The sequence below is a fragment of the Apodemus sylvaticus genome, chromosome 19, assembly GCF_947179515.1.
Source record: "Apodemus sylvaticus chromosome 19, mApoSyl1.1, whole genome shotgun sequence".
Taxonomy (NCBI): Eukaryota; Metazoa; Chordata; class Mammalia; order Rodentia; family Muridae; genus Apodemus; species Apodemus sylvaticus.
Window position 1 is genome coordinate 19,553,169 of NC_067490.1, and position 25,453 is coordinate 19,578,621.

Genomic DNA, 25,453 nt, shown 5'->3' on the forward strand with positions numbered 1-25,453 from the left:
ATGTCGGTGAGGGCTACCAGAAGCATTTTCAAGCAATAATATAACTTTACTGGGGCTGAAGATGACTTAGCGGTTAAGGGCACTGACTGCTCTTCCAGGGGTCCCGAGTTCAATTCCCAGCAACCACATGGTGACTCACAACCATCTGTAATGGGGTCCAATGCCCTCTTCTGGTGTGTCTGAAGACAGCTACAGTGTATTCATATACATAAAATATAAAAGTATTGGGGGGGGCAATTACCACCAAAACTTCTGAGACCCTTCCAGTTATATTACAACAAACAACAAAACCACACCCATCTGCTCTCCAGGTTTCCATGGGTGTAGGAGTCTCCACATAGCTTCTACCTTCCCGGAGGGCTGTGTGTCCCTGCTCCCGGGTTCCCCTTTTTATTGGGGGTCCTGGGCAAGCAATAGTGTATTTATTACCTGGCAGCTATAGCAGGACTGTGTAGAAATGAAAACCAAAAACAAGACAAAACGGACAAACTTTCCCCCTCTGCTATCTAAAACCGATGAACTGTCAGTTCCATGAAAGCCTTTGTTGGCCCTTTTACACGGATGTAGTTCCCGCCCAGCTCAACAGAACTCAGTCTGCAGCCTGCTTCCCACATCGTGATGGTTTATGGTGCCCGGTAGGGCTTGGGAGGTCCCGGGCCTTTTAGGACTGGTGTTAACATCCTCTGGGGAGTTTTGCTTGGAAATTCTGGTGACATTTTAAAACGGTTCCGCTGTTCTTGTTTACAAAAGGGGTTATTACAAAAAGTGGATTTTTTTTTTGTCCACTTAAGATATTCATCCTCCAGCTAGTTACTCCCATTTAATTCATAATCCTGTTTGGGTCACTGTGGTTAGTTGCTATGGAAATTACCTCCTATGGAAATGACGCCAATGTGATGACTGAATGAATATGACTTTTAACAGACAATATCAATAATAGACACCAGCCCTTACTCAAAAAAAAAAAAAGAAAAGAAAAGAAAAAAAGAAAATCTAATTAAAAATTTGAAAATAGGTTAATTCTAAAAATTACTGTGGTCAACCTTCCTGATAATTTTTGAATCTGCCGTCTGCTTTTAAACTAAGTATTAAGTAAAATTCTAAGGCATTAACCGGTTTCTTGTCTCCCTGAATACCAGAGGCCACAATAGAAATTCACATCATACAGCAAGCCCTGAAATGAGGGGACATTTCATATCCACTTTACTCGCTAAGAAACACACGCCTCCTCGCTGACGAGCGGCAGAGTCAACAGGATTTCAGGGCTCATCAAGGAAATGACTTTGAATAGCAGATTACAAATTCCCTTTAAAGACAAAGAGTTTAATATTGGGACATTTATCCCAGGAATTGAAAAGGTCAACCCTATAGACATCTAGTTAAACAACAGAGGGAGGACCGTTAGATGCGAATTCCAGAAAGCTGAAGGGAAACATTTTCTTGGGTGGATTCTATAATTTGTGGTTTGAACAAAACCTTTGAAACATTCCATTAAGTATTAAAATTCTCACAGTGAGAATACGGCTTGTATTGAACACATTCTATATTACTAGATTCAAAAAAAAAAATCAACGCTTTCTTCTACCAGCTACTAAATTAGGAATAAATTAACCATTCCAACAAGTAGGATACTGTCTAGAAACTGCCTCTTTTGCTCTGTGTGTGTGTGTGTGGGGGGGGGGGGGTCATTTCTATTCTGGAAAGGAGAAGGAAAAATCTAATTCTCTATTTAAAGGTGCTTTTCTGTACCTAATAGCTTATTAGCGGCTTCTGGAAGCTGCTCTGGTCTTTACCTATACAATTACATAACAATACACGTATAACCTCTGACCAGAGCCTTACAGCTGGATTTACACAGTCCGAGCTTCCTAGACTTGTGCTTGGAGCCACGATCGAGGGTCCAGAATGTCTCTGATGGATTTCTGCCTTGGAACTGGCACTGGCTTCGCATCAAAACTGGTTTTAGCGTCCATGTGCCCACCATCGACGGAACTGCTTTGCCTGGCAGGGAGAAGCTTTCGAGGGGCAGCCACTGGTTTCTGGAGAGGATGCACAGGTGGTGACAGTCGGGGATCTGGAGGGGAGGCTTCTGAGACACTGGCCTGGACCCCGCGGGCCTTGGCCTCATCCGAGCTACCCTGTGTCTTTGCGCTGAAGGGAGGCTGATCCGTAGGAGGGAGCGGGGCTCGCCTCTTTTTCCTTTTCCCATCGGGGGCCGGTTTGTCTGTTGGGGACAACACTTTCTTCTGGATGACCATTTGGTGACTGCCATCAAAGACTGCGGCCCACGGGGGTGCTGTGGGTCCTTCATCCTGACCGACGAGGAACTGTCCGTTGGTCTCCCCGATCTTCTTTTGTATTATGTCTGTTATGCTTTCAAGTTTCACCGGTGAATCGATGCCTGTAAGAATTTCAAGAAGAAACTTTATGGAAGGAAAAAAAAATCAAGCAGTCATATATGTACTTTATCTAAATAAGCTCTGATTTTCCAAATCAATGGTCTACCTATAATGACTACTAAAAACCTGGGAGCAGGATACGTAATAAAAACACCGATTTAGGAAAGTAAGCCCTATCAAGAGGGCCCCCAAGCAAGGGTCTCATATACTATACGTATACATTAGACATCGTATATACAACATATACAGAGAAAATGCATAGCGTTCACACATACACAGCACTGGCGGACACCTCCTAGCGCTTCTTGAATTTTAACTTATTGAATAGCTTAACTATTTATTTTTTTTAATTTTTTGGTTTTTTGAGACAAGGTTTCTCTGTGTAGCCCTGGTTGCCCTGGAACTCATTCTGTAGACCAGGCTGGCCTCAAACTCAGGAATCCACCTGCCTCTGCCTCCCAAGTGCTGGGATTACAGGCGTGCGCTACCACGTCCGGCTCAGCTTAACTATTTATTATACAGTAACTTTTCCTAGACTCAAACCCGTATTTTGCCAGCTCTCTTTATAAAGGGCATGGGAGTAGTGAGTCAGCAGGTTTTCCTACAGACCCTTGATGTCTCTACTGAGCGTGAGGCAGAGGGAAAGCAAACAGACCCAAATCCTCCAAAATCGTTGCCCAGGGCGGGAGTCCCAAACCCTCGCACTAACGTCAGGTGACACGGATGCCGGGCAACACTCCCCTGGGAAAAGTAAGAACTCTGAGATGAAGGTCTACTGATTTGAGTCTCTGAGGTTTTAAAGGCACGCACACACACACATCCCTGCAAACGCACAGGCAGATACTGTCCGGCCACTACTGTCCAGATGTTCGCAGCTCCATCTGGGAGGCCACCCCTCAGGAGTAACACCTTTCAAGGTGTGGGAAAGTGAAACAGAACCTCAAGGAAGACTGTTCTTTGAATTAGACTTAACTAGTTATTTTTGACCAGAGGTGAGTGCTTCCATTCATTAATATATCCCTATTTGTCATACAAACAAACAACAGCAAAACCCACTGGATAAAACAGAGAAAACAGTAACTAAACATGATTACATCTTAGAGTCGGCACGTTCATATTTTCTGACTCTCATCTGCTAAGGACTTTATTCTTTCAAGCCTGGAGTTTTTTTTTATTTGACCATGAGAGTTCAAACTACAAAAAATACGCACTCATTAATTTTGTATTGATTCATCTATTAAACATGAGCTCCTCAGTCTCTAATCATAGCCTTTTATATTATTATTATTCAATTTGACTGTTCCCTAAGAAGTTTAGCATTTTAATGTCAACAGAATAAGCGGCTGGGGTGTGGACAATGTCGCTCTATGGCTCGGAAGAGGCAAGCCCCACCCACTTACTCATGTCGTGATACACTGAGGTCGCCTCCTTTGCCAGGAACAAAGGTGGTTTCCGTGGTGACATAATCTCAATTCTCATAAGTTCTTCACAACAATGCTTCCATTGGCCTAAGAGAAAAAGGAAGGAGCAGGACAAATGGGAGACTTTGTATTTCATTTTCTACCAATATCAGTACTTTGTGCGCATATGCGCATGTGTGTGTGTGTGTATGTGTGTGTGTGTGTATGCACGCGCGCGTGTTAGAAAATAACAGTTTATCAGTGAAGCCTAGCTTTCAAGAAGCTTGCATGAAAACCCAGCACACATCCAGTTTCCGAAGCTGATTCTGCATGAGTGACTCATTAAAAAAACTAACCAAACAACTAAACAACCAAAAGACCAGTTCTGGGTAGACGCTGAGATCCCGAGGTCAGCTAGCACAGCACCACACAAAAACATCAACAATCACATTAAATGTCATATTCACGTCGAAAGAAAGTGTATGCGGCTTCTCTTCTCTACTGTAGATAAAGATATCCAGTATCCAGATGTTTGAAAGGCAAATCCCCACTGGAATCCAGCTGTCAAGACGGAGGAAGAAATACAGAATTCAAGTCCTCAGACATATCTTTGAGTTAAATTTCCAATTAAGAAATGAGAATTGTTTAACAGTCATCACTGTGTCACTATCTAAACCTTAAGAGTTGGGGACTTACTTCTCCTCTATAGCTAAATAAGTCTGGTACTTGCTGAATCGCCTCCCTGCATGCCGTGTGTCTATCCAATGACATTGTAGAAATCATTCGGGCTCACGGCCCTGTATCTCAAATCACTCGTAGGGACAACACACCAGGCGCCTTCTAAGGTTGACACTTCCTTCCCTTTTTTTCAGCAGCCTGAATGTGCATATTCAATCTGTCCAACAAGGTAGTTTTCCATGGCTTAAAAATCTTAAGCCATTCTGTGTTTATTACATATTCATCTTGTTGTCCTGCTACATGGTGACAAATGCCTGCATTTTGAATCCATTACCATAACTAGTTAAGACACATCAAAAAGCCTTTTGGGGGTATTTTATTATGATGCTGATTAGCACACCAACAGGAAATAAATCCCCCCAAGGACACAGCTGCAAAGGTCCCTCCCTAGGGTCTGAATCCTGAAGCGGGAGCTGGCATCTTGCCCCTCCCCCTTTTATATTTTAGATAAATATGTAAAAGCCATTTTTTTTTTTTTGCCTTTTTTGTTGCAGTGGGAGAAACATGGTATTTAATGAAAAATAATGACTCATTCTAAACGGACCGGCACTTCTCTCTCAGGTTCCAGCCGTGCCACGCTGTGAAGAGATGATGATTTCTGCATGGGGGATCTTAAGATAAAGTGCTTCGTGGCTGCACTAGAAACAGCAGATTAACCATGCTCAGGTCGGGAACATGACCCTGCATCGTCCGCGTGTTCCCCATGTCAGAGGTGATTTTACAACAGAAGCATTCTGCAGTGACTGAGTCTGTTTACACAGAAATCCATGATGGCTGATAGGCTAACGCAAGGTTAATATCAGGGAGGACATACTGTGTTCACATAACGTGGTCTCCATCAAAGATGTTTCCCACAATGCTGCTACCTTATTAGACCTGTGTGTGTGTGTGTGTGTGTGTGTGTGTGAGATCACACGCACACTCTGGCACTACTGTGAGTGACAGGGGCACAGCCTGCAGAAATTGGCTCTCCTTCCTCCACAGGTCCCCTCAGAATGGAATGGAGGTTTTCAGGCCTTTGGGCATTGCTACCCACTGCCATCTTATTGCCCCTACCCCAATATTTATTGTCTGTGTTCCCCATTACAATAATCTATTATGCTCAGCTGGTCATGTAAACCAGTATTTGTAGTAAATATTTGGGGGAAAAAACAACCTCTAATGATCGGTTTGTTTAAACATTCTCTCTTTGCTCTCCCGTTCCTAGCCAGCGACTATAGAACAGGTGGCTTTATAAGCTGTCAGGTAGTAAAGGCCATCTCCTTTGCCCCAGCCTCCTGAGCAGGGCTCTTCTGGCTAAGCATACCTGTTTATTAACACTTCCTCATGAACTCTGATGAGCTCACTCTCCTAGTCTTCCCTTCTTAAGTTGGGCTGAAGGACTGAAATTTGACCCAGATATTAAATTATTCTTATGCTATCCCATCCTTGTTATCTTCTTCTACTTTGTACTATACACCATACTTCAAGCAGGATGAGGAGGGCACACTTGCCACTAAGAAAATTAGGATGAGATGGCTCAATAGCAAGGGGCTCGATGCTGAACCCATGCGGGGGGAGAAGAGGGCTGTGCTCTGACCTGCACCCATGTGCTGTACCCTACACATGCCTACACATGCATGTGCACGTGCAGGCACACACAAAAAAAACCAGACAGACACACAGACATATACCCATACACATAGACAGATGGGACAGATACACACACACACACACACACACAGATCAGACAGATAGATACACTACACATATACCCATATGCACACACAGATGGACAGACACACATACACAGGTACACACACACAGAGACATATACCCATACACACAGACACAGACAGATGGACAGACATACATATACAGATACACATATACAGATCAGATCAGACTACACATATACACATACGTACACACAGACAGATGAAGAGACACACACATACATATTCACACAGACACACACATATACCCATACCCATGCACACAGACACAGACAGATGGATATATACATACATAGATACACACACATATACATACTTATAGATCAGACACACATACACATATACCCCCCCATGCACAGATAGACAGACATACACACAAAGATAGACACACAGAGAAACACAGAGAGGTACAAAATTGATTGTTAATTTTAAAATGACAAAAACATAAGAAAATTAGAGAACTACATTATAATGTAATGTTTTGGGTAATAGAAACACTTCCATATTTGCTTTATTGACATACAAAGTATACTATGTAAGGGAAGTGGTACTTTAAAGATGCCAGGTTGGCACAACCTGGTTAAAAGTGTTTAGCTTCAAAGTGACACACGTGAAAAGTTACCTAGAGAGTGGGCCCTCCCCTGGTCCCAGACAGTCAGACTAGAATGTTCTGGATTAGTACTTTAACTGCTCCCTTCTCTGTCATTAAGCCCATATAAAGCATATACCGCCAAGAATCACTTCTTAAAATAAGTGTCTTCTTGTAAGTCAGACTCTCCGAATCAGAGAGACTAGGAAAGCGGTCAAAGGTCTAACTGCAATCAGCAAGAGAGAGGAGGGTCTTGACCAGGTCTAAATGGTGCAGTTTGTAATCCCAGAGGATTTCAAGGGCAAGGGCTAGCCTGAGCTACAGGTGTTCATTACCATCACCACCCTTGCATGCGGACTGAGTCAGTCCTAGGGAAGCTGAGGCAGAGGCCAAGATGTAGTGAGACCCAGTCTCAGAGAAACAGCACAAGAGGACATAGGCTGATTCTGAAGTCACTCCTGCCTACACGGTCTGTAGCAACGTAAGCCGAAACGGCTCAGGACAGCTGCAAACCTGGAGAAGAACTTAAGATGTTCACCACATGCCTCAGGATGAGGCTTCAGGAAATCACCTCAAGGGACTTCCTTAGTTCAACGCCACAAACCACAGGCCTCTCTGGGTCTCCCTTTCCTCATCTTGGGAGTAGAGTCAAGTAATTTACCTCCTGGGGACCTCTGGAGAGGCCATCAGGGGCATGGAACACTGAACCATCTTCACACTCGGTGCCTGGTCCTTGCCTCCTTCCCAATCCCCTCCCCGACATCCACTGACTGCGCACTTCAGAGCAGGCCTGGGAACTGCCGGAGAGCAGCAGGTGCCACCTCTTCACAGAGGCCCATAAATCACTCCGTCGCTTGCCAATGACTCTACGGCATGAGCCTGTAGCATTCTGTAGACATGAAATACTGGCTGACTCTAACAGGAAGCTTAGCTGGATCAGGAGGCAGCCGGTCACCAACAGCTCCATTTTCAAAGTAAAATCACAGATAATGCACCGGTGGCTTGGTGTATCACTGAGGCCAAGAGTCTACCAGTGAGCAAGGTTCCCATGGGTGGAGAAGAAAACCTGAGATGCTGAAGTATGTTATGCACGGAGCTGGATTGTGTTACTGAGATGGAAACAAGACATCTATGGGGCGAAAACTCATCTCTGCACGAGGCACAAGATGATATCACAGCAGAGAAGCAGTTAGCAGAAGGCTTACTGAAAATGAGGCTCTGCTAAGCAGATCATTATCTGGAAAAGGTCTGTGGTACGAGGCCGTGGTTTTGGGGAAATTTAAAAAAAGAAAAAAAATCCCCGATACGAGTTCTTTATTTTAATATTTGGACGGCTGCTGTCCAGACTCCCAAGTCACATGAACACACTGCTACCCAGAGAACACAAATATCTACTTACTGAGATCAAAGAAATGCTGCCGGAAGGCTCTCATCCACTCCTGGAAGTCCGCTAGGCTGTCAGCCGCAAAGATGTGACTCACCGCTCGCCCGGCCGCCGTGTTGAGGACAGAGAAACAGTGCATTTTCTTCGAATCCTTTTCCATGGGCTGAATTCTGGTTTCCTAAAAATTATGATAAAATTGGTGGTTTCTAAGAAAATAGTTCTGGTGCTTTGAAATGTAAAATATGTCTCTTGAAGAATTTTCAGTATTCAGACTCAGAATCTAGAATGCCTTCAAGAAACATGTTTCTGCTTTCATTAAAAGAGTTTTGAGTATACTGTACACAATATATACGATATGTTCAAAATTACATGTTTTGGGGGACATAGCCGCCATTAGGATCTTGGCTTCCTGCTTTTTAAATACATCTTAAAATTGTGGTGAAGTGAGCGCAGTGTGGCACGACTTTAGTGAGGTTATAAATAAGCTGTATTTCCAACGGTCATAAGATTGAATCAGTCAAGTCTGTTTCTTCTTTATTCCAATAGTCATACATATTACAGTGTTATTGGTTAAAGTGGTAAAAATGTCACAGTTACAAACAAAAAAAACAAACAAACAAATAGGCTTTCATCAATAACATTCCTTTCACATGTCACATTCACTTGTAATGCTCACGGGTCAAGATCTGTGTGATTTAGAGACATCCCAATGTTCAAGCTATTCCTCTGAGGATGGACATAACACTCTACGCCAAGAAAAATGGTGTCAGTCCTGTTGGAAATCTCAACCCCTTTCTGAGTGGTACCAGGTAGGACAACACCCTGACGTTCACAGTGCTGGAAGGCGGAGGCCAATCCCCATGTCCCAGACAGCTAAGTAGTGACAGCAAGGGCAGGTGGCTTAGACCGAAGAATGTTGGAGGAATGACGTCTGGGACAGAAGGGTCATTTTCCAACATCCGAGGACAGCCCTGTCCAGTGGAAACACAATGGGAGACACAGAGGCCATTTAGACCATTTTAGAAACAGTTTTAAAAATGTAAAACTTGATTTTAAATTGGAAAATAAAAACTTTTAAAAAGTTAAATGGTGTACTTTATTGTATTTGATATAAAATATCAAATACACTCTTCAAAAGAGCACAACACAACTCTAGTCTGTCTCACTTAGACACCCAGCAGCTTCCAAAGGCTCCCTTGAATACAGTCCAGTCTGGAAAGAGGAAGTTAACCTTTCTGCAGTGTGTGCAGAATGCACAGGCCTGCAGCCACAGATGCCGATTGGGGGTGGGGGAAAGTAATAGCCCACATTTGCACACACCTACAACAATTGTGTTGTGAGTTTTGGGGAAGTTGTGGGATTGGAATGGAAACTTTATTCCCTGATGAATGGGTAAATCCTGGAAGCTGAACACTATCTGTACCATATCAGAAATTATTTTCTACAGGTCTTGATTTTTCCAGAATCCCATGGGATCACGTCTGCTGCAGAAAGCAGCTGTGTGTCTTTGAACTTCCAGACTATTACAAAACATAAGAACTGGTAGCCATCTTGGGATGGCTCTGACTGCTGGTCACTGGGAAGTCAGGGAGTGCAGACATTTTCTAGACTGCAATGGGACATAGGGACAACACAACGATTTTATAGTAACAAGGTCTTTGCATATTCCTACCTGTAGGCAACAAACTGTGTGAATTATCTCAGTTATCATATATACGACATAAAAAGGTAAAACACTGTCTGCTAAATGGCATCCTTTAAAACCAAAATCAACTAATCAGTCAACCACTAACCATCAATCAATTAACCAACAACTAACCAACTATCCAACCAATCACTACCCAACTAATCAACTTCCAACCAACCAAACAACAATCAACTACCTAACCAAGCAATACCAACTAACCACCACCAACCAACCATCCAACCCATCAACCACCAACCAACTAACAACACCCAATCAACCAACCTACCATTCAACAAATCAACCACCAAACAACAGCAACCAATCAACTAACTACTCAACCAATCATACAACCAACCAACCAACCAAACAAACAAACAAGATCCAATCAACCAATTATCCAACCAACCAATCAACTACCCAACAACCAAATCAACCAATAACCAATCAACCAAGCACCACCAACCAATCTCTTTTAAAATAAAGTTTTATTATCAGCAGCAGAGGGCGATTTAGAAAAATCTTCAGGATACTGCTCTCATCCTAACTGAAAGTTAAATTCAATTGGGGGGGGTGTTAAAGAAATATTCTGAGTCTTTGACTATTTCCACTTAATTTCATTTCAACATAAATTTCTGATTACTCTTGTAGATGGGATTAAATAGATTCAAGTACTAAATAAAGAAAATGGGATTCTTTGCACGTAAGTGTTTATACATTCAACAAAGTATTCTTTCTAATGAAGTGACTTGAAGCAGAGAATGAAGAAGCAGACCATTTATATCCCAAGTAAATAGTAAATGCTGTCAGCAATATAGATTAACATAGCACCCTCTGTTAACTATAGTATCCACAGCCATCGCGACAGATTTTAAACATCCAAAGGTAGGGCTTTTGTTTGTTTTGAAAGAGGATCTCACTATGTAGATCTGGCTAGCCTGAACTCACTATGTAGACCAGGCTGGGTACAAACTCAGCGAGCTGCCTGTCTCTGACTCACGAGTAATGGCATATGTCAAATTCTTTGTTTGCTTTTGTTAACAAGTAAAAATGAAATGCAGAGTTTAGATTAAATTATATGTTTTCACCCAGACAATCTAACTAATGGGAAGTGTTTGTAATTAAACACTGTCAAAGAAAGAGATTAGCACAGGTATGGCTTGTCAGGGGTTGAAGTCCACCCAAGCTGCTTGTTTCACTGCTGACATCAAACCAGGCTCACCTCCACCTTCCTCCAAAGACAAAGTCATGAGAAAAGAGCAGGATAAATTTCGGAACCTATATCCTAAACTCACAGCAAGGACAGACACTCGATGTCTCTCCTCAGGGCACAAAAGCGAACAGTCTGGAAATTACCTAGTCACGCATTTGTCCCATCTCAAGGACCACTTAGTATCTGGTACCCAGGAAGTGGCTGCATGGTTTTGAAGAAAAGAATGAGACCAGAGAAGAACCACAGGTTAAGTGCATCCATCACCAGTGCGGAGCCCAGGACCAGCCTCTAACGCAAGCGCATCGCTCACACACATTCCAAGAGAGAAGCAGATGTTGGAACCCGGATTCCTGCTTTACCTTTTCACCATCCAAAGAGTCGGTTTGGTTTGACAGCACTAGGCATGCGCGGTACTTCCGTTCTCCGAGGATGTTTCCTACTCAGCTCTTCCGGTTTGTGATGGACCTGGGATTATGGTGAGATTCTGACAGGCAGCTTGCTCTGACTTTGCCCCTGGGAATGTCCCTGTCCATTGCTGCACAGTAAGATGGAAGGGTTCCCTGGGAAGGCCGTGAGAGCTCAACTCTGCAGCAAAGACTCACTCTGAGGTCACGGGGAAGTTTCCTTTTAGCTTCTATCACCCTGAATTAAAAAGTGTCCCACCCTCTCCAGACAAGCCTACTGCCGCACCAAGATTATGGCTTTTTTAAAGCGCCTTTCCTAAAAAAAAAAACAAACACTCTGGGGAAAATGCTTGAGTCACCATGGGAGAAGATGATGCTCAAGTCTCCTGTCCCACCAGAAAATGAAGATTGCAGATTCCTGTCAAGGATACCACCTGCGGGACTCCGTTAGCCTCTGGGACAACAGAAGCATCAGTAAGAAAAACAAGGGAGAGGGTTAGATTGTGCCTGGCCTCTGAATTCTAAATACGCAAGAATTATAAACTATCTCGATGGCCGCTTTTGAAGGATGTTCGTTGTCTTGGTCACACATACTCAAACGCACACAGACATGCACACATACACGCATTGCACACACACATGCACACACACATGCACGCAGCTCATCCTGCTGCCTCCCAGAGAGGTACCTTAGAGGTAACCTAGCAGGAAACACAGGATGCTAAGATATTGGCGGCTTGCAGTTGGCAGTAAAAGATGGGTGCAGCCATCTTAAGCAGCAGCACAGATGGGTGCCGTTAGGAGCCGCAGGCTCGGGTGTATTTTACACCTCTGTATACAGACATGTGTTTTCAAAATACACTCCTGCGCCATACCAACCCCAACCACCATTCGAAAACCTCAGAGATGCAAACAGAAGAATTCAGATTATGGAAAACTCTGTAGGATGAACGACTATTTCTCCAATAAATAAACTATGTTGACGGTGTGTTGGGGAAAGGAGATGGGAAACAGCAAAAAGGACATTCAAAACTCCAACCAATTCAAGTAGGGTCCTCTATCTGGAATCAGACCTCAAATCCCTTCTACTGGGAAATGGGAGTACTGTCTGCATTATTATTATTATTATTATTATTATATTAACTACATATGACTACATGTATATAAAATATATTTTGTCATTATACAACTGGGAGATACACGAGTGAAATCTTTGGGGTTGTACGGGAGGACAGTACGCTTGAGAGGGGCTCAATTACAGCGTTCTGTATTGACTCTCTTGAAAATTAAAAAATAAAATATGTTGTAAAAAGTCTTTCTTGCCTCTGAGTTGTCTGTGATACCAGCGACATTTCTTTCCTTCCTCACAATATATCATAAAGACAAGTCTCAAGCCTGGATGATCCGGAATGAAAACAGCGGTGCTTAAAACCGACACCAGGGCTGACACGGGTCTGGTGTCGGAGCATGCGCACATCCACAGGACACGGAGGGGACGTCTGAGCTCTGTACAGCGCAGTCATTGATTAAGCCAAGTGTCAGGCACGGCCAATATCAGTTTGAAATAGTTACTTTCAATTTCTGTCAATAGCGTCTGTGGATGTAAATGCCTCAAGGAAAAACGCTACTAAACAACAGTTGTTGTGGCTATATTTAATAAAGGACAACTGTGTAGCTGACAGGCTTCCGATATCAAAATGACTACCACGAATGGGGACAGCATGCCGTGCGATCTGCAGCCACTGGGCTTTCTAAAGGGGTTGATGAATATAGTAGTTAAAAGCATGTTTGAGACAATTCAGTAGAACCTATTACACCAAGTAGAGTTATTGATTGGTTCAGCACAGATCCATTATTGAAACAACTGATGTCTAGTATGTAAATCAAAACGGATTTGCTGATCTCGAAGACTCTAGCTTCTTTCCTACCCCACCAGCCATGGATAAAGCTTTGGCTAATAAAGCACTTTCTGTGGTGCATGGAGACTGTTGTTAAGTACCCGCCATTGAGTGTCTTGCCCAAACAACATTCAGAGGGAAGTTTTTTTTGAAGTTGAAGCAATCACTTTCAAGTAAATCACCCTTTCAAATTTGGATTGAAAGTACGTGGGGAATAGCTTTTAGGTTTTTCTTCCCTTAATGTGACCATTTCCACAGATGGCTCCCTATGAAAATTAATGAACCGACTTGGCCTTCCAGGAAATGCCATTTAGAAGGACAAGAATTATAGTCAGGGAGTAGAGCCCCCCTCCCTGCAATCCAACTGGAGAACTGTATCAGACATGTCATAGCTTAGCAGTTACCAAACTTAGCTGCTCACATAGTGTTTATGGTGGCCTTAAACAAAACTTTTATTTGAACATCATGAGAAAAGGCCATCGAGAAAATCTACCATGCATTTAAAAGCCAAATAATTAGTTACAAAAATGTATGAGTTTATTACATAGTTAGAGAGAATGGGGAGGGGACAGAGAAATGCCCAGTCTATGGGAACTACAGTGCAGTCCCCTGGCCAGCATGGCACCAGCAAGACACTCTTACACCTTGCTTGGGGAAGGAAAGCTAATCAGAAAAGTCCTGCATTAAAAAAATCTAGCCAAGAAGCCATTTTGGGCAACGCAGGGGTAATTTAAAGATGGACTATAGGTATGTTGGACCGTAATGTTACATTTCTCAGCTGTTACAACACAGGCGTGAAATAGCTGTTTCACAAGTTGTGTTCCTCAGGGAGGTGCGACAGCCTTGTGTTCAAACACATCAGCAAAGAAATGAGACCAGGGAAGAGACAGAGAAACACCGCAGGCCTGTTGAATCTAGGCGCTGGCTGCGAGGCCGATTTCTCTGTTTCTTCTGACTTTTCTGCACATCTGACTCACTTTCAGAAATGAGCAAAACAGAATAAGCAATGGCGTAACCATCATGTTTTAGGGGGTGTCAATATGCCTGGGACAGGTGTGGCAGATTTGAATACCTGATTGATGAAGTTTACTGTGAGCAGAAAGTTGTGAGGTGTTATGGGAGGGCTCAGCAGAGGGAGGGGAGGACTCAGCAGGGGGAGGGGAGGGCTCAGGAGGGGGATGGGAGGGCTCAGGAGGGGGAGGGGAGGGCTCAGCAGAGGAAGAGGAGGGCTCAGCAGAGGGAGAGGGAGTGGGAGTGGGAGGGCTCAGCAGAGGGAGTGGGAGGGCTCAGCAGAGGGAGGGGAGGGCTCAGAAGGGGGAGGGGAGGGCTCAGCAGAGGAAGAGGAGGGCTCAGCAGAGGGAGAGGGAGTGGGAGGGCTCAGCAGATGGAGGGGAGGACTCAGCAGATGAAGGGGGAGGGCTTAGCAGAGGGAGGGGGAGGGCTCAGCAGAGGGAGGGGAGGGCTCAGAAGGGGGAGGGGAGGGCTCAGCAGAGGAAGAGGAGGGCTCAGCAGAGGGAGGGGGAGTGGGAGGGCTCAGCAGATGGAGGGGAGGACTCAGCAGATGAAGGGGGAGGACTCAGCAGATGAAGGGGAGGACTCAGCAGAGGGAGGGGGAGGGCTCAGCAGAGGGAGGAGGGGGCGGCAAAGGAGAGCGCGGCCAGAAAACCAAATCCCAGTGTGAACATACTGAAGTGGCCAATGTCTAGTATTTAAATCGCAACAAGACCGCAGCTCTCAAAGACTCAACCCTGTTTCCTATCCTAACACTTGACTAGTAAAGCACTTTCACGCTTGTAGAGGTCAAATGTCACTCCTGGGTGTTTCCTCCCGCTCTAAGACCAAATCTACACAATTTCCCTGTGAACATCCAATCAGGTGAGCTGCGCAAAAGCACGGGCCCTGCCACAGGAGGAAGACCCCCAGCGCCCCGCTAATGCACTGAGGGGACAGCACCATCAGCCACCTGGGCCACCCGACCCATCACCTGGGAAGAGGCTGTCAGCTCTGGCGGGATGCAAACTCTGCTGCTGCCACTCTCCTGAAATGACATCTGTACCCTCAGAGAGGAAGTGCAGAGGCAGTAGCTGTGGCAACGGAGGCGGGTTTCACCTCAAAGCCCTCCTGAATTCAGAGGAGAAAGGCTGGATTCAGGTTCATCTATCTCACCTGTGGCTTCCAGCTTAGATTCCCTTCTGCTCCGAGCTGCTTTACATTTGGAAATCCCATTCGGGATGGATATGGAGAGAGGAAAAGTTTAGTTCTGCCTTCCAGACCTGTTCAGCAGTGTATCTATCAAGAAATAAAATTATAAGCCGGGCAGTGGTGGCACATGCCTGTAATCCCAGAACTCTGGGAGGCAGAGGCAGGCAGATTTCTGAGTTCAAGGCCAGCCTGGTCTACAGAGTGAGTTCCAGGACAGCCAGGGCTACACAGAGAAACCCTGTCTCAAAAAAAAAAAAAATCCAAAAAACCAAAAAAAAAAAAATAAATAAATAAATAAAAAATAATAAAAAGAAAAGAAATAAAATTATATATCTATATCTATCTATATATGCGTGTGTATTGTATATGTATAGTATACATATACATACCGAGCTCAATGATTTTTATCTTTTCCTACCTTCTCAGAAAAGAGTCACCTCATATTCTTGATTAGTTTGACAAGTTTGACCCAATGTCAATGTCAAACAGAAATGATACACCTGAACAGCGGGGCACCAGCCCTACCATAGGGCTGAGAGGAGGCAAGCTGACCATTATAATACCTTTTCTAGAAGAAAGCAAATGAGTTTGAAAGTGTCATTTGTGGGGCTAGGAGGACGGTGAGGTATCCGAAGACCGCTTAGCGTCTGCTTATGAGGACAGGATCCCGGCCATATTTCATGGCTGTGTGTCCTGTAAGTGCCTGGAACTCCAGCCCCGAGCGATCTGATTGATACTTTCTAGCCACCACATTTGCTAGAACATACTGCACACTGATGTATGTTGGGTACATGAGTACACACACATACACACACACTACAATTTAAAGCCCATCATTTGTTTAGGCTACATTTTATCTTAGCGTATGCCTAAGGTAAAATGGTACAAAACGAAAGAAACCTTTGGCGGGGTTCCAGTCTTCCGGCCCAGCTATGGAATACAAACCCACAGGCATGTTCTCATACCCAGGTCATCCCAAGTCAAAGAAACACTTGATCTGAATGTGAGGAACCAACTGGTCACCTACACTTCCCCCTCAAACATGATGACCTGAACTTACAAACCATGTCAGGGTCACCAAGGGAAAACAAAGGCAGGCTAGGACATGAGTAGGTAAGAGAGGCAAAGGACCTGGGTGCCTCTGGGTCCTGGAGCAAAACAATCAATCAATGGAAGTCAGCTGTGTTAGGGACATGGGGCAATCCCTCTCTGTGCAGTAATACTGCATCAGCAACAGACTTCCTGTAGGTGATCAGGTTAGTTATATACAAAGTATTCTGTTAGTAGAAACGGGCTGTTGGCAACTGATTTTCAAATGACCCAGAAAGAAAAATAACCAGGAGAGAGAAAGCCATTAGCAACAGCGGAAGGCCTGAAGGGCAGACTCCAGGAAGTCCTGTCTGTTCAAGGCCATAGGTGGCTGGCTTTCCATTTCAACCTTTTTATACATTTGAATTTTTCAAAGTAGCAAGAGACTAAAGAGATTGCATGAACAAAACAAAATACAAAGTTGGCAAATGAGAAAGTATATGGATTCTTCATTAATAAAATTACTTACTCTATAAACCCATTTTTCTAAACCAAGATAAATTCATTATATTTTAATATGGAGGCATTATTTATTTATGTATTTAAAAAATAACTCTTTAGACTTTTTTTAATTAAAACTTTATCATGAAGAACTTGCAAATAAAAAAATTAAGTTAAGTGGACTTAAACTACGAGATTAAAAAGTCTTGCTACACAACTTCCTTTGGGTAAAGAGCAAAAAAAAAAAAAAAAAAATCTAGGGTTCGAGAGATGGCTCAGCAGTTAAGAGCACTGACTGTTCTTCCAGGGGTCCTGAGTTCAATTCCCAGCAACCACACGGTGGCTCACAACCATCTGTAATGGGGTCTGATGTCTTTTTTTGGTGTGTCTGAAGAGAGCAATGGTGTACTCATATAAAATAAATAAATCTTTAATAAAAAAAATTTCTAAAAATGAGATAGATAAAAACATTGCTGGAAAAGATGGCAGAACTAAATTCACGTCCAGACAGATCAGGAAAGAACATTGTTCCCATGTTTTCTGGAGTATGACTTTTACATAAAATCACACGTGACTTTACGGGTCACTCTTCAGAGAAGAAGGGTAGGCAGCACACCACTAAAGGATGCAGCGGGTCCTATCCAATCATGTGGTCCAGATAGACCTCGTTACCGGAAACGGCTAAAACACAACTGGGATGTGGCTCCAGAGACATAGATGGAAGTATTCTAGGGAAGGTTCTGTCAGCGGAGGGCAGCATACAATATACATGTAGCAAGAGAGGCGAAGTCAAGAAACTCGGTCTGTCCTGTGCTGAATCGTTTCCCTACAGAATTCTACGTGAAAAGGTTGTAACTAGACAACGATGTTGCTTTCTTGTGTCAAAACCGGATAAGGATCCTCGGTGGACTCTTGGGTGGGACAGTTTAAGTGCAGCCTGCGCCTTCACATGTTCTAAGTGCTGTGCCAAGCTTTCCTGTGCTGGTTTGGACCACTGCCCCTTCATCCCACGAGAAACGACAGGGTCTTTATACAAACTCCTTTGAGTAGTAACAAGAAAGAACATCCCCATAGCCTGGGCTGATGATTTATATTTTAGCATCCTTTAACCTCATGAAAAGATATAAGTAGTGTTTAAAAGGGCTTTTAAGGTTTTTTTCCCTTACGCATTTGTCTCTGTGATTGTATATGCTCTGTGTACCTGCCCTGGGGGCCAGAAGAGGTATCAGGATCCCCTGGAGGTGGAGCTAAATTACCTTAGCGGCAGGATGTAGGTGCTGGGAACTAGCTTAGGGCCCTCTGCAAGGGCAGGAAACCATCTTAACCAATGCGCCAGGTCTCCAGCTGCCACAACTATCTCATCAAGGTGGGGGTCATACTCTAGCCTTTAAGACCTGTCCCTTAGCAGGTCTTCTTCACCCTGTCACTAGCCTCTCTGTGCAAAGAAAGAGAACAACCCATCTCCACAGCCCTTGGTTCCTTTTCTTTATGACTTCAAGGATGTCAAGAACATACAGGAACATAACCTGTGGGAGCCATAGCGTCCTTGTGAATACAGCATCTCAAAGGGTCAGGGCTACAGCTCAGAGGCTCAGTGCCCACCCTGGACCAGCGGTGCCGCTCACCTTGTCAACAGGAACCAAAAGAGCAGGTTCCACTTTAGCTTCGATTTCTTCTGGACCATAAAAACAGCGGAGTTTACCCCCTCTCAGGGCACAGTACAGCCTTCTCCAGCCAACCAGACCTTTTCCTGTTTGCTACAAACAAACAAACAAACAAACAAACAAACAAACAGGTCAAGCAACTATCAAATATCAATTTAAATTACTACCACCTTAACTTTAAACCCAGCTCAGGATTTACATACTCAGCTACAGTTTTAGAACTTGAAAAATGGGGGCAGAATTAGCTAAGCGTCGGCGGTGCGGTTAAGTCTGGGCACCTCAAACCCTAGAGCAGAGAAGACGCCTGGAATTCTCAGAAGCATTAAGCAAAATGAAGGTAATTATTACCATACAATTTTACATACAGAAAATCATAAATCAACACAGATTTGGGGAAGCTAGTCTATTAGAATCTAGTGCTTAGAATTCCATGGCAATTCATCAAAAGACTCAGGGAAATTATAAAAATAACTCTCTCCACACTGAAAATAATTCCCTCCCCTCCCCTTTTTTTTCCAGAACACTAGAGGATATTGACTACCTGGTAAGAATGCAGATTTTCTTTCCTTCTAATGGAATCTTTTAGGAAAAAAAGCTATTGATTCATTGAAGCCCACAATTAATTATTTACTGAATATAAATAACTATGACTATGAATAAATCAGGAGGAGGTGGCACAGAGGCAGCTTTGGAAGCCCAGAGGCTCCAACCGTGCCAAAGGCTGTCTGCCAGGAGAGCCTTTATGTGAAAGGCGCTGGGCAGCTGAGGTCAGTTTCCAGAAGAGAATCCTTGCCACGATCCTGGGCCTGTGCTTGTGGGATGGAGAACCAGAGAGAACTGGAGAGGCTACCCCACAGTCACCCAGCCCCCACCCCTTCAATCCCACACCTTTCACGGCAGTATTTAAAAAACTAACACTTGCAGAAAGGCCCCTCGAGCAAAAGCCTGTGTAGAGGGTCTGAGTGGTACCCCACAGCCAAGGGATATCGACGTGCTCTACCTGTTCATTAAGGAATCCCGCAAAGGCATCTTCAACCATGCAAGCCGGCTGGGCCACTAGCCGGCAGCACACGTTGCCGTACAAGGGAAGCCAAAAGGAGCGGTCCTCTGTTTAAAGAACAAAGGGAGGAAAAGGGAAGTTATAAATTGACGATTAAGGTTGTTACACACGATGGTTTTTTCTTTACCGTTAACATAGTTTAACATTCGTCTTACGTACAGGTTTGTCTACCTGAATGCTAATGGAGCATACAAGCACGTGAGAGCGGTCAGGGCGGGGCCTGACCAACACAGTGGTCAACTGGAAGAGGGCAGCGGCCTTTAGTCTCTTGACTTCAGAATGATTCAAGGGGATTGTTCAGAGTTTTACACAAAGTGATTGGTGGTCACCAGATTTCCCTTCTTGATCTGATCGTTATTATAATGATTAGTAAGGCGAGCCTCTGAGCAGAACATTATCTTACCCATGTTGAGACACTTAATCACCTTCGCCCACCCCTTCCCGGGCTCCTGTTGAACAAGTCCTTGTGAGCCATGAGGGGCAGGCTTGAGGGTGAGCCCGTGAGAGGGAAGGGAAGAAACTATTAGGACTGCACTGGCTGATGACATCACACAAGGGAAGGAGGAGGGAAGGGAAGAGGGGGAGTGGGGAGAGGAGGAGGGAGAGGAGGACTACCAGCGTAAGTCAGCAGAACTTCAGAGAGCCAGCCAAGGGGTGTTCACACCAAGGCAGAGTTTACACAGCAGCTGAACAGCCTCGAGAGATTATAGTGAGCAGGGTGTGCAGGCCTGGCGTAGGCTAGTGTGAGGAGTTACAACCGAGCAGAGAAAGAAAAGACCATGTTGGTTGGGCGGCCCCAGTCCCCGAGAGCAATGAAACGACACCATGATGTGGTGATTCACCAGTGCACCAAGAAAAGGGAGCGGAAACCAGGGTGCCCCCACCCCCAATCTGGGATGGAGCACAATGTGCTGGAATATCTTAGTATTCCAGGGAGGCAAGGAAATGTTCCAAGAGGGGCCTTGGAAGGGCTCAAGCCTCTTGAATGTCTGTCTCCCTGCTGCCACCTCTACAACATGCGACTTCAAAGTGAACAAGGACATTGGCATGTTGTGACAGTCCTCAGACCAACAGCAAGGCCAACAGGGAACGCCTACTTACACATCTCAGAGCCTCCCGCTCCAACCGCAGAATGCATATTTATAACGAGAGAGTCAGAAGACAACCTTAACCGACAGAGGCCACCTTAACCCCCAATAGGCAGAGAGCATGGCCGTAGAGATAGAGTCAAGTCACACAAGGAGCCGACATCATCCGGCAAGCACAAAGGAGGGCCTCCTACCAAATAACCAGCAAGTCTCTCTAAAGATGCCAGGTTTGTGAGAGTCAAGAGCGAGACTTAGGAGTTGATGCGGGGCGCTGCGTCCTTCCAAAGGAGCATCGCTGCAGCAGGGCGGGAAGCATGGGTCTCATCGCCTTGCTGAGGAGGGTGGCGGTGGTCAACGGTACTTAACAGATGTTAAAGTTCTTGGGGTTTGTTACACACGCTGTAAGCAACGTGGTATCGTGTGTGTGTGTGTGTGTGTGTGTATGTGTGTGTGTGTGTTACAGCAACTTGGTATCTCGTGTGTGTGTGTGTGTGTGTGTGTGTGTGTATGTGTGTGTAGGAGGGAAGACCTCGGCAATAAACTTGTTTTTTCTAAATTGGAGATTATTTTGAAAAGTCCTCTCTAAAACAAACAACCCACCCCCAACATGCTGGCATTCCTCCGAGGTGGCACAGCGGTAGGTATAGATCCATATGGGTACAGATACCCATATGGAAGGAAAGCACTGGAAACTGTAGTCTGTGGCTAGGGTATGCACAAATACCCAGGGCATGGCCTCACCTCAGGCTGTCCCACAGAGAAAAGATTTTTTGAATGTTCGCTGCATCCTGACAGCTAGCTGTTGGCTGCGATCATTATTTACTTAAAGTCTTAGGGACACTGAAAAAAAAAAAACCTTTTTTTTTCCCATAAAAATACAGTTCCTTTGCCATCTAGTTTGCTTTCTGTTGCTGTGATGGGCACGGTGACCGAAAGCAATTCAGAGAGAAGAGGTTCCGTTCAGCTTACACTTCCAGATAACAGTCCTTCAATGAGGGAGGTCAGGGGCGGGATCAAGGCAGGAACCTGAGGAAGGCTAATTACCAGCTTGTTCTCTGGCTTCTGCTCAGCAAGGAGGCTCCTTATCCAGCCCAGAGCCACCTGCGTAGGGATGGTCCTGCCCACAGTGGGCCAGGCCTTCCTCTATCAATTAGCAAGCAAGAAAACACTCCACAGACATGCCCACAGGCCAAACGGATGGAGGAAATTCTTCAAAGGGGTTCTTCCTAGGCCTGTCAGGATGATATCAGAAACTAACCAGGATACTGAGCATACACTAAGATATACAGTAGTGTATAAATTAGCAGAGCTTAGTTATCCGTCAAGGAGGGAACCAGCCTAAATAAAGAGATAAGATAAAACTACAGAGCTTTGACCACGTCCCCGTGCATCAGTCTGTATGGACTACCACAATATCCTACCTTCTGGGACTAATGGAAATGCGTTTTTTTATTCAGGGCTTAGTAAAGGTGGCCTGGTAGGATCCATGCATCTACACAAAACACACAGCGATTCCAAAGTACAGACACAGAGCGGTAAGTGGGAGTCACCTTTCCTGCAACGAGCATTAAGCAAAATAAAAACTCTCCATAGCCCAGCATCTTTGAGTGACACATAAATTTCTTTTATATAGGAACCTCAAATTTATGAATGGCTTATGTTATAAATATCTGTGACTTGCTTCTTTTTTTTAAGTTAGAATGTAATTCCCCATGACGCAGAATCATAAATGATTAGATTTGCAGGCAAGTCCATAAAGTTTGTGCAATCAATAATGTATTTGAACCTAACACACCACATCTAATAATGTGCATCTCATAAAATGAGCTCAGATTTTATGTAAGGAAGGGGAAAAAAATTTTCCTTCCTGCAGCATCCTTCAATGGAGATGTTGGGAGAGGGAATCCCCTCTGGAACATCCTTGAGAGGGGGATGCTGGATGCGGATTCCCCTCCTGAGCGTCCTAGAGATGTTGGAGCCCGTCCTGCATCACCCTTGAGAAGGGGTTGGAGATGTAGAATCCCTTCCTGTCACATCCTTGACAGCAGGTGTAGGTGTGGCACATCCCACCCTGCCCCATCCTGGAGATGCTGGGTCCCCAGCTCCACAGCGCAGGCGTCATGTACTCTGCCTTTACCTGCCGCCTCTCCCCTGGGCTTTCTTGCAGCCTCAGACTACTGAGGAACAGAACAGCCACAGCTTCTCTGTGCTTCCCTCAAGAAAGAGGGTCTCTAGGACACTCCCTTAAGCTGAGTAGCAATCTCTGCACTTATAAAACCAACCCCTGTCTTAGGTGGGGACCCTATGTACACGGTCCACGTATGGCATTGCCCGTGCGCCTGGCACCCCCACCCCTGTCAGCTCCCTCTCTGGTCACATCCCCAGGACAGCTTCACTGCCCCAGTCACTCTGTCTGTGTCTCATGACCTCTCTCAACCCTTGTACCCAACACATCTCAAAATACTTAAACATTCCTTCTGAACCAAGGGGAAAAGATGGACAGGGAATCAAAGTACCAAGTATAAGGCCCTTAAGAATGCCTTTCAAAAGTGAAATCAAAAGCCCCAGGAGCCCCCCGAAAACAAACTTTCTAAAAGAAACTGTTTCTAAGGACTGGTTTGAGAAAAAAAATGGAATCCAAAGTTCAAGATATAGAAATTAAAAGTAACCCCCTACACTTAGAGCTTGAGGTAAGGTTAGGTCAAGCTCAATGTACCCTGTGAAATTAAAAAACAAACACAATTATAATTATATTCTATAGCCAGAATGCATGGATTAGGGAAACACAGTCTAACCATTCTAAAGTTTCCATGCTGTCTTAGAAAAGGCAAAAACAATCTCTTCCTGTTTATTTTGGCGATTACAACTTAAGAGCAATTTCCAAGGTATTTACAACATAGTGCATAATTTTACCAACAGAGGGAAATTCAAATAATAAAAGTAATTACCCCTTGTTGGAAGAGACAGGCCATATATATACACATACATATACACACATACATATATGTATGTTATATGTACATATAACATATATGTAATATATAAATGTAAAAATATATATTAAACTAACAATAAAAACACTATTTAAAAAGTATGTGCACTAAATAACAGAGACTGAATCATATAAAGCAAAAACAGAAGAAAAAGAAAGAAAGAGAGAAAACAGGAGCAGAAAACTCAATTTGTTCATACTTCTTGCCACAGAGACTATGCAAATCCACCATTATTTCTAAGGGATAGTTAGTTATCATACTAGTGGGTAAGGCTGCCGGGCCTGTGTCAGGGATGAGCATTAAAACCAAGAGAAAAAGAAGTCTGTGGGAGAAACAGACTTGGGGCAGACAATACTGCAGGAGCTGAATGATAAAGGCGGGGGGGGGGGGAGATGATATTGCGTTTATAAAGCTCGCATATGGACTAGGTCCACATAGACCTACGAAGACATTGTCTGGAACTGACTCAAGACACAAGAAAGCAGAGAGAGAAAAAACCATGCAGGACAAACAGATGCTTGCCACTAAAGACAGCGTAACACCTCCATGCACACAATTCAAACCAGGGCATCCGGGAAGGCCTCACGGAGGGCGGAGCCATGAGAGACCCACAGGGAAGGCAATGTCACGGAAGCAGGACATCCAGAGTCCCAAGGACATCCAGAGTCCCAAGGGGCCTGGTATCGGTGACTAGTATCTAGAGATGCTCCTTAAATGGCCACATGTTTTATAGCCCACCACCCTCCCTCTCTTCTTATATGAAGTGGAAACCTAAGGGTTCTTGAGCGAGTCAGCTATGATGGTGTTCTCCTGGGACAAACACGTGAAGGAACGTTTTCCTGAAGCGGACACAGGTGAAAGGGTGTTCTGTTAAAGCGAGCACGTGAAAGGACGCGTGATGGAGGATTCTCTGCTAACAAGACACGCACGCACGTAGTGCTCCGCCTTACACTGCATAGTTGAGCTCCATTTGTTGTGACTCCACAGAGAGAAACCGCACCTAAAAGCTTCTGGTGGTGTGCTGGGGCTTCTCGCCGCTTCCTCAGACTCAGGCCGATTGGCAGAGTGGTGTCAGCTGAGACAGACTCACGTAGAGTTTTGCCAAGACACTCTTATACTGAGGCAACACACACACACATGAGGCTAGATCAATGGAGGGCGCGTGAGGTTTGGCGGGAGTATAAATGGGACTCAATGGACTGTGGGAGACGCTTGGGTATAGAGCTAGGCTATCAATGATTTTTCTCAGTCTGATGTAGAGACATGTCAAAGAACCTCTCTCCTCGAGTCCCTGCTGATTCTAGTCCCCCAACCCCCACTGACTCATGATGATTAGGGTGAGGCCTGGCTGTTCCGGCTAAGTCGTGCCACCACCGCTGCTGCCAGACATGACTAAACTGGACGGCTGGTTAGATCCGTAAAATGTCTGTGAGTGGATCGAGCTACCACTGCTGACCTGTGACCTGAACTGCTGATTTCCTGACATCCCAGA

The 25,453-nt window shown here is 44.7% G+C and overlaps 1 protein-coding gene across 1 annotated transcript in view; it reads right to left on the minus strand.

Moving 5' to 3' along the window:
* Positions 1-1,302: 1,302 nt before the first annotated feature.
* The window catches only part of Rtkn2 (rhotekin 2), a 63,699-nt gene continuing 39,548 nt past the window's right edge, over positions 1,303-25,453 (minus strand). Inside the window, exons 8-12 of the mRNA XM_052164189.1 lie at positions 19,821-19,927; positions 18,782-18,913; positions 8,241-8,403; positions 3,800-3,907; positions 1,303-2,401 (exon numbers count right to left, since the gene is read on the minus strand). Of these exons, the coding sequence (XP_052020149.1) occupies positions 1,869-2,401; positions 3,800-3,907; positions 8,241-8,403; positions 18,782-18,913; positions 19,821-19,927 (1,043 nt within the window). The 3' untranslated portion in view covers positions 1,303-1,868. The remainder of the gene's footprint in view (positions 2,402-3,799; positions 3,908-8,240; positions 8,404-18,781; positions 18,914-19,820; positions 19,928-25,453) is intronic.